Here is a 10,000-nt window from a genome sequence, read left to right as displayed (position 1 = left end):
AACAGGAGATGAAGGGGGGGGGCGCCCCCCCCATCAGACCCACGGGCACAGACTCCCCCTCCAGGAGAAAAGGTACGTGGTGAACACACACTCACTCACTCACACTCATCACACACACACTCACACACACTCAATCACACACACACTCACACACACTCAATCACACACACTCAATCACACTCCCCCCCCCCTTATAAACGACGCCGACAAGACGCCTTGTTGTTGTTGTGACGATGGGAGGATGGGAGGGAGGGAAGGAGGGAGGGAGGGAGGGATGAAGGCAGCGAGGGAGGGAGGGATGGAGGGAGGGATAAAGGCAGGGAGGGAGGGAGGGAGGGATGGAGGGAGGGAGGAAGGAAGGAAGGAGGGAAGGAGGGAGGGAGGGAAGCAGGGAGGGAGGGAGGGAGGAAGGCAGGGATGGAGGGCGGGGGAGGAAGGAGAGAGAGAGAGAGAGAGGGAGGGAGGGAGGGTGGGAGGGAGGGAGGAAGGAAGGAAGGAGGGAGGGAGGGAGAAAGAAAGAAAGAAAGAGGGAGAGAGAGATGAACGTTGGAAGGCGTTGTTGTTGACAATGGAATGGCAGACGTGGTAACCGTGGTAACGCGGTATCCATGGTAACGCTCTCTCACCTACAGATAAGCGGAGCCAGCACCTGGGGGCAGATGGGATGTACCTGGATGACATCACAGGTCTGGAGCCCGAGGTGGCCGCCCTCTACTTCCCCAAGAGGTGAGGAAACACACACACACACACACACAGACGCACACAGACGCACACACACACACACACACACACACACACACACACACACACCTTTCTAACACACACACACACATTTTCCTAACACACACACACACACACCTTCCTAACACACACACACACACCTTCCTAACACACACACACACACACACACACACACACACACCTTCCTACCACAGCTAACACCCTGACCCTGTGACCCCTCTCTCTCTCTCTCTCTCTCTCTCTCTCTCTCTCTCTCTCTCTCCTCTTTACTCAGCGACGGCACGGGCGGTTCTATGAGGGGGGGCTCGGAGGCGGGGGGGCAGTCCCCCCAGTGGGGGGGCAGCAGTGGGCGGGACAGCGGAGTGGACAGCTACTCTGACCACACCGCGGACCCCCCCCCCCACATCACCATCTCCCTGTGCGGGGGGCTCAGCGACAACAGAGAGATCACACGAGGTGAACACACCATCCCTCTATCACTCCATCCCTCCCTCCCTCCCTCCATCCCTCTATCCCTCTATCACTCTCTCCCTCCATTCCTCCATCCCTCCCTCCCTCCCTCCATCCCTCTATCACTCCCTCCCTCCATTCCTCCATCCCTCCATCCCTCTATCACTCCATCACTCTTATCACTATCACTCTCTCCCTCCACCCTCCATCCCTCTATCACTCACTCCCTCCACCCTCCATCCCTCTATCACTCCATCCCTCCCTCCCTCCATCCCTCCATCCCTCTATCCCTCCCTCCCTCCATTCCTCCATCCCTCCCTCCATTCCTCCTTCCCTCCATCACTCTATCCCTCTATCATCACTATCCCTCCCTCCCTCCATCCCTCTATCCCTCCCTCCCTCCATTCCTCCCTCCATTCCTCCTTCCCTCCATCACTCTATCCCTCTATCATCACTATCTCTCCCACACTCCATCCCTCTATCACTCCATCCCTCCCTCCCTCCATCCCTCCATCCCTCTATCCCTCCATCCCTCTATCCCTCCATCCCTCTATCCCTATATAAATGACCCACCGTTTTAGAGCTGCATATGGTTTCCTATAGCAACCCCTCCCCCCACGCCCCCACCCTGCCGTTCCCACACATGAAGATTATGGTGTACCCACACGCTTTTATCTATTATAAATAAGTTGTGGTTTTTGTTAAATGTTTTATAGGATGTACAGTGTGTTGAGGCCTTTGGTGAAAATGCAATTTAACCCTAGAACAGCCATGGGTGAGAGTAAAAAACAATGTATATCTTTGCACTCAATCAAATTTTAGGACCCTCCTTTCATGACTTTTCCTAGATATGTGCGTTCTACCACACAGTATCCTTACATTTTCTAAATCACATCAGGATAAGCTAGTATAAAGCTATTTTGCAGTTTTTTCTGTGTAGGAGGCAGGCTAATTTACAAGGCGGCCAACTAGTGGTCATTGTGTGTAAGTAGCAGCTTCCCGTTGTAAAGACTATGGTCATTTGACCCCCGAGGCGGCTGTTATAGTAGGTAACATAGGGCACGGCTGTTCTAATGTTAACACTAACTCTTACCTGAGGTAAACTAGCTCTTACCTGGTCATTTGACCCCCGAGGCGGCTGTTATAGTAGGTAACATAGGGCACAGCTGTTCTAATGTTAACACTAACTCTTACCTGAGGTAAACTAGCTCTTACCTGAGGATAACTAGCTCTTACCTGAGATAAACAAGCTCTTACCTGAGGTAAACTAGCTCTTACCTGAGGTTAACTAGCTCTTAGCTGAGGTAAACTAGCTCTTACCTGAGGTTAACTAGCTCTTACCTGAGGTAAACTAGCTCTTACCTGAGGTTAACTAGCTCTTAGCTGAGGTAAACTAGCTCTTACCTGAGGTTAACTAGCTCTTACCTGAGGTAAACTAGCTCTTACCTGAGGTAAACTAGCTCTTACCTGAGGTTAACTAGCTCTTAGCTGAGGTAAACTAGCTCTTAGCTGAGGTAAACTAGCTCTTAGCTGAGGTAAACTAGCTCTTACCTGAGGTAAACTAGCTCTTAGCTGAGGTAAACTAGCTCTTAGCTGAGGTAAACTAGCTCTTAGCTGAGGTAAACTAGCTCTTAGCTGAGGTAAACTAGCTCTTACCTGAGGTTAACTAGCTCTTAGCTGAGGTAAACTAGCTCTTACCTGAGGTAAACTAGCTCTTAGCTGAGGTAAACTAACTCTTAGCTGAGGTTAACTAACTCTTAGCTGAGGTAAACTAGCTCTTAGCTGAGGTAAACTAGCTCTTACCTGAGGTAAACTAGCTCTTAGCTGAGGTAAACAAGCTCTTACCTGAGGTTAACTAGCTCTTACCTGAGGTAAACTAGCTCTTACCTGAGGTAAACTAGCTCTTAGCTGAGGTAAACTAGCTCTTAGCTGAGGTAAACTAGCTCTTACCTGAGGTAAACTAGCTCTTAGCTGAGGTAAACGTGATGCTCGGTGTCTCCACAGAGCAGTTCCAAGAGAAGGCCATCTCCTACCAGCAGTTCTCTGAGAACCCCGCCATCATGGAAGACCCCAACCTGGTGGTGAGGATTGGAACCAAGTACGTACCCTAACCCCAACCCTAACCCTAACCTAACCCTGACCCTGACCCTAACCTAACCTAACCCTTTTAGAATGTTTATCCTCTTTGTGTTCTACTTTGGAATTTTGACCGCAGGCCAAATCAAATAAAATCAAATTTGATTTGTCAAGTCCGTTGCATACAACTGCAACTGATGGTGTTTGCTTTGGGATCTAGCTCCAGTCAACAACAGTCAACAAGTAGACAATGCAATATAATATAGTCATTTTTTAAACTAAAGCAGTGACTTAGTAGTAGTGAGTACTCGTAAGAGTGTCGTGTATGTAGCAGTGCTAATGACTGTAATAATAGCAATAGAAATACAATGTCATGTGTATGTAGCAGTAAGTGTAGAGGAACTCACACACTGCGTAAACTGGAAAACTCCTTAGACAGAGATTTAGAAAGATATTTGTTTCTTTATTTTATCATGCTCTTAAAAAAGTGCTTTGTGCTCTCTGTTTTGGTGCAAAAAGTGCAAGGTGTTGGACACATTTTTCATACGACCATCATCAGTGTTTAAAATAAAGAAAATAATATCTTTCTAAATCTTTGTCGAAGGAGCTTTCCTCAAAGTTTATGCAGTGTGCAAGTTCCTAAAACGAAGTAACATACGCAATCGAAGCAACAGACGTGGTAGTTGATTGGTCAGAAAAATTGAGAATTGCCCGTCGTCCCGCTTTTATCCAGATCAACATGCATGCACTGTTGTTTTCCTATGGACTGCCTCGAGCAGCGTTCTCACCAAAAGCGAAGCGAAGCAAAGTGATGGATGCGTAGTTTCTAAAGCCCAATGCACACAGCGTGCGATTTCTGTTGCACGACAACTTCCATTGTTGTCATGAATGGAATCGAATTTTCGCCGTGCGATTAAAATCGGGGCCGTGTGCATTGGGATGCGATTTTCTCATAGACTTCCATTCAAACTTCAAAATGGAATGTTGACGTGCAACAGAAATCGCACGCTGTGTGCATTGGGCTTAACCGAAGCGAAACCACCCTTTTCAAGCGGAGCATGCGTTGGTTCTTTGCTGCGGGAGTGACTTCGAATGCGCATTCTCACAGCTCCAAACGACGCAGAGGAAAGCAAACGTTATCCTAAACTCCGTTTCAAGTGAAGCAAATGTTCTAGTGAGAACACACTCTTACTCTCTCATCATGTTTTGAAACTACCGCACCTGCAACCAATCATTGGAAGAGAAAAAGGACATATGCAACAGTTTTCCCTGAAGTGTATGTAGCAGCAATAACTTAACAGTAATAGTTAATAGCGATGGATGTAGTGGCAGTGATTTTGCTGTAATGTTGCAAAGTAGAGTACATACTTTACTACAATTCTACAAAGACTTCATACTTAAGACTGTGTATAATGAAGATGTTACACACCCATACAGCGATGATCAGATGTCCGCCTCTCTCCTCTCTCCCAGGTATTATAACTGGACCACTGCCGCCCCCCTCATGCTGGCTATGCAGGTCTACCAGAAGCCTCTACCAAATGTAAGAGCTCCCCCTACTGGTGGCCGTTGGGGCTGCAGTTGTTTGATGTCTGAGTGATGTCATAACCTGGCTGTGACAAAGGGGTCTGTTATTGGTGCTCTCTCCTGCTGTTCTATGGTGATGGACTGAACATGAGGAATATAATAATAATAACAATAACAATAATAATAATAATAACAATAATAATAATAATAATAATAATAATAGTAATAATAATAATGAAAATAACAATAGTAATTATAATAGTAATAGTAATAATAATAATAGTAATAATAATAGTAGTAGTAATAATAATAATAGTAATAATAATTTTTGTAATAATAATAGTAATAATAATTATAATAGTAATAATAATTATAATTATTATTGGGTTTTTAGTCTTGACTTGAACATATCTGCTGAGGTTGCATCACTAACACATCTAGATATTTTGGGGATACATGAGTGGTTGAAAAGACTGAGGTCGAAGGTCAACACACTCTCTTCGGTGGAACGTGGACAGAGACAAACCTAGGAGAGAGCTAAACCTAGACCTTTAACCTCCTGGTGTGTCTAACCTCCTGGTGTGTTTAACCTCCTGGTCTGACCAAACGTTCTCCTAACACTTGATACATGTCTTCCTTCCTTCCTTAATTTCTTTCCCCATTTTTCAATGTTTCTCTCCCTCCCTCCCTCCCTGCCCTCCCCCCTCCCTCCGTCCCTCCCTCCATCCCTCCCTCCCCCCCTCCCTCCCTCCATCCCTCCCTCCCCCCTCCCTCCCTCATTCCCTCCATCCCTCTTTCCCTCCCTCTCTCCCTCCATCCCTCCATCCCCCTCCCTCCATCCCCCCCTCCCTCCATCCATCCCTCCCTCCCTCCCTCCCTCCATCCCACCTCCTAAGTGTTTCTGTCTGAGTTTTGTGGCCTCTGCCTTTGGGTTCTTCTCCTACTGTGTCCCCAGTCTCTTTGGCTCCAGCCCTGTGGGTCCCCTGGTTTGACCTGCTGTCTGTGTCCCTGTCTCTGCCTGTCTGTCTCTGTCTCTGTCTCTGTCTGTCTGTCTGTCTGTGTCTGTCTCTGTCTCTGTCTCTGTCTCTGTCTCTGTGTCTGTGTCTGTCTCTGTCTCTGTCTCTGTGTCTCTGTCTCTGTCTCTGTCTGTTTAGTGTAGTGTGTCTATCTATCTGTCTGTCTGTTTGTTGTCTGTGTCTCTGTGTCTGTGTCTCTGTCTGTGTCTCTGTGTCTGTCTCTGTGTCTGTGTCTCTGTGTCTGTGTCTCTGTCTCTGTCTCTGTGTCTCTCTGTCTCTGTCTCTGTGTCCCTGTCTCTGTCTCTGTGTCTGTCTCTGTCTCTGTCCCTGTCTGTCTGTCTCTGTCTCTGTCTCTGTGTCTCTGTCTCTGTCTCTGTGTCTGTGTCTCTGTCTGTCTGTCTCTGTGTCTGTGTCTCTGTGTCTGTGTCTCTGTCTCTGTGTCTGTGTCTGTCTCTGTCCCTGTGTCTGTGTGTCTGTGTCTGTCTCTGTCTGTGTGTCTGTGTCTGTGTCTCTGTGTCTGTCTCTGTGTCTCTGTCTCTGTGTCTCTGTCTCTGTCTCTGTCTCTGTCTGTGTCTCTGTGTCTGTGTCTGTGTCTCTCTATCTGTCTCTCTGTCTCTGTCTCTCTGTCTGTCTGTCTGTTTGGTGTCTGTGTCTGTGTGTGTGTCTGTGTCTGTCTCTGTCTCTCTGTCTGTGTCTGTCTGTTTAGTGTAGTGTGTCTGTCTGTTTGATGTCTGTGCCTGTGTGTGTGTCTGTCTCTGTGTCTGTCTGTTTGATGTAGCATGTGTGTCTGTGTCTGTCTCTGTGTGTCTGTTTCTCTGTCTGTCTGTTTGGTGTAGTGTGTCAGTCTGTCTGTCTGTTTGATGTAGCATGTGTGTCTGTGTCTGTCTCTGTGTGTCTGTCTCTGTCTGTCTGTTTGATGTAGCATGTCTGTCTGTGTCTGTCTGTCTGTCTGGTGTAGCGTGTGAGTGTCTCTATCTCTGTCTCTCTGTCTTTCTGTCTGTGTCTGTCTGTTTGGTGTAGTGTGTCTGTCTGTCTGTCTGTTTGTCTGTGTCTTGTGTGTGTCTGTCTCTGTGTCTGTCTGTTTGGAGTAGCATGTCTGTTTCTGTGTCTGTCTGTTTGGAGTAGCATGTCTGTCTCTGTGTCTCTGTCTCTGTGTGTCTGTGTCTCTGTGTGTCTGTGTCTCTGTGTGTCTGTGTTTCTCTCTCTCTTTGTCTGTACAGTATCTGTGTCTATCTCCCCCCTCTCTTTTTGATCTGTCACTCCCTCCCTCCCTCCCTTTTGTGGTTCCCTCTATTCCTTAGCTCGCCATCACCCAATCAGGCCACACCCACTCAGGCCACACCCACTTTACTTCATTTACCTTCACTGTGTGTCAATTGCGTTTTCATTCATTCATTTCATTTCATTATTTAGTTCTTTTTTTTCTTCTTCTTTTTTTTCTTCATATTTGAGTATTATTTTGGTTGTTTTGTTTGTGTGTTTGAGTTGTGGTTTTGGTCAGGAACTGTGTGTGTGTTTGTGTGTGTGTGTGTGTGTGTGCGTGTGTGTGTGTGTGTGTGTGTGTGTGCGTGCAGACCACGGTGGAGAACATCATGAAGGAGAAGATGCCCAAAAAAGGAGGCCGCTGGTGGTTCTCCTGGCGAGGCAGGAACAGCGACTCTAAATCGGTACCTGTCTACCTGTCTACCTGTCTAACTGTCTATCTGTCTACATGCCTAACTGTATTTACCTGTCTATCTGTCTACCTGTCTAACTGTCTATCTGTCTACCTGTCTAACTGTCTACCTGTCTAACTGTCTATCTGTCTACCTGTCTAACTGTCTATCTGTCTACATGCCTACCTGTCTAACTGTCTATCTGTCTACATGCCTAACTGTATTTACCTGTCTATCTGTCTACCTGTCTAACTGTCTATCTGTCTACATGCCTAACTGTATTTACCTGTCTATCTGTCTACCTGTCTAACTGTCTATCTGTCTACCTGTCTAACTGTCTACCTGTCTAACTGTCTATCTGTCTACATGCCTACCTGTCTAACTGTCTATCTGTCTACATGCCTAACTGTATTTACCTGTCTATCTGTCTACCTGTCTACCTGTCTAACTGTCTATCTGTCTACCTGTCTAACTGTCTATCTGTCTACCTGTCTATCTGTATTTACCTGTCTACCTGTATTTACCTGTCTGTGCCTGTCTACTGGTCTACCTGTCTGTACCTGTCTACTTGTCTATCTGTCTGTACCTGTCTACCTGTCTGTACCTGTCTACTTGTCTACCTGTCTGTACCTGTCTACTTGTCTATCTGTCTACCTGTCTACCTGTCTACTTGTCTACCTGTCTACCTGTCTGTACGTGTCTACTTGTCTATCTGTCTGTATGTGTCTACTTGTCTATCTGTCTACCTGTCTACCTGTATTTACCTGTCTACCTGTATTTACCTGTCTACCTGTCTGTACCTGTCTACTTGTCTATCTGTCTACCTGTCTGTACCTGTCTACTTGTCTACCTGTCTACCTATCTATCTGTCTACCTGTATTTACCTGTCTACCTGTATTTACCTGTCTGTACCTGTATTTACCTGTCTATCTGTATTTACATGTGTAACTGTCTTTACCTGTCTACCTGTATTTACCCCCCAGGACTCTGTGTCGGAGACGGGAGGGGGGGACATGGGTGACGGAGGGGAGCCGTCTCTTAGCAACGCCAACAGGTAACGATAACAGAACGCTGACCATGACATCGGTCAAATACGCCACACACAAGCTGTATTTATAACATGGCTGCTGCTGTTGTTGTTGATGATGATGATGATGTGTATGATGATGCTGTTGTTGTTGTGTTGATGTTGTTGATGATGTTGTTGATGATGATGTTGTTGATGATGTTGTTAATGTTGTTGATGTTGTTGATGATGTTTTTAATGTTGTTGTTGATGATGTTGTTGTTGATGATGATGATGTTGTTGATGATGATGATGTTGATGTTGTTGTTGATGATGATGTTGTTGTTGATGTTGTTGTTGATGATGTTGATGTTGTTGATGTTGTTGTTGTGTTGATATTGTTGATGATGATGTTGTTGATGATGTTGTTGATGATGTTGTTGTTGTAGATGATGATGATGATGTTGATGTTGTTGTTGATGATGATGTTGTTGTTGTTGATGTTGTTGTTGTGTTGATATTGTTGATGATGTTGTTGTTAATGATGTTGTTGTTGTTGTTGTTGTTCTTGTTGATTATGATGATGTTGTTGATGATGTTGTTGTTGTTGATGTTGATGTTGTTGTTGATGTTGTTGTTGATGATGATGTTGTTGTTGTTGATGATGTGACAGGATGATGTTGTTGTTGATGTTGATGATGTTGTTGTTATGGTGACAGGATGAGGGAGGAGTCTTCGTCCAGTGACGAGGACCACCGGTCGTCCAATCAGGGCCCGGGGTCCGGTCAGCCGGAGCCGTTGCTCACGCCCGGGAGCGTCCTGTACAGGAAGACCCTCCGGCTGACCTCAGAACAGCTGGTGAGAGACACAGTACCTGACCCCTGACCCCTAACCTCTGATCCCTAACCCCTGACCTCTAACCTCTGACCTCTTCATGTAGTCCTAAGTTGCTAACGGAAAATCCAGGCTTAATTAATTCAACTGTGTTTGTATGTTTGCGTGTGCGTATGTGTGTGTGTGTGTGTGTGTGTGCTCCAGGCCAGCCTGAGGCTGCAGGAGGGGCCTAACGAGGTGGTGTTCAGCGTGACCACCCAGTACCAGGGCACCTGCCGCTGCCAGGGCATGATCTACCTCTGGAGCTGGGACGACAAGCTGGTCATCTCTGACATCGACGGCACCATCACCAGGTAGGGGGGTGTGTGTCTGTGTGTGTGTGTGTGTGGGTGTGTGTGTGTGGGGGGGGGGGGGGTGAGGGTGTGTGTGTGTGTGTGTGTGTGTATGTGGGGGGGGTGTCTGTGTGTGTGTGTGTGTGTGTGTGTGTGTGGGAGGGGGGGGGATGGGGGGGGATGTCTGTGTGTGTGTGTGTGTATGTGGGGGGGGGGGGGGGGGTGTATGTGGGGAGTGTGTGTGTGTGTCTGTGTGTGTGTGTGTGTCTGTGTCTGTCTCTCGGTCTGTCTGTCTGTTTGTGTGTCTGTCTTTCTATCTCTCTGTCTGTCTCTCTGTCTGTCTCTCTGTCTGTCTGTCTCACC

At 46.9% G+C, this 10,000-nt stretch overlaps 1 protein-coding gene across 1 annotated transcript in view; it reads left to right on the top strand.

The window, feature by feature from the left end:
- Positions 1-10,000, top strand: part of lpin1a (lipin 1a) — a 50,362-nt gene that overhangs the window by 27,720 nt on the left and 12,642 nt on the right. Inside the window, exons 9-17 of the mRNA XM_080527569.1 lie at positions 1-72; positions 633-726; positions 1,016-1,197; positions 3,196-3,289; positions 4,741-4,810; positions 7,385-7,477; positions 8,449-8,519; positions 9,191-9,329; positions 9,510-9,658. The exon at positions 1-72 is cut by the window's left edge and continues 68 nt beyond it. Coding sequence (XP_080383695.1) covers positions 1-72; positions 633-726; positions 1,016-1,197; positions 3,196-3,289; positions 4,741-4,810; positions 7,385-7,477; positions 8,449-8,519; positions 9,191-9,329; positions 9,510-9,658 — 964 coding nt within the window. The remainder of the gene's footprint in view (positions 73-632; positions 727-1,015; positions 1,198-3,195; positions 3,290-4,740; positions 4,811-7,384; positions 7,478-8,448; positions 8,520-9,190; positions 9,330-9,509; positions 9,659-10,000) is intronic.

The sequence above is a fragment of the Nansenia antarctica genome (genome assembly GCF_963989245.1).
Source record: "Nansenia antarctica genome assembly, chromosome: 3".
Taxonomy (NCBI): Eukaryota; Metazoa; Chordata; class Actinopteri; order Argentiniformes; family Microstomatidae; genus Nansenia; species Nansenia antarctica.
Note: the sequence above shows the minus strand (reverse complement) of the source record. Positions and strands in the feature narration are given on the sequence as shown.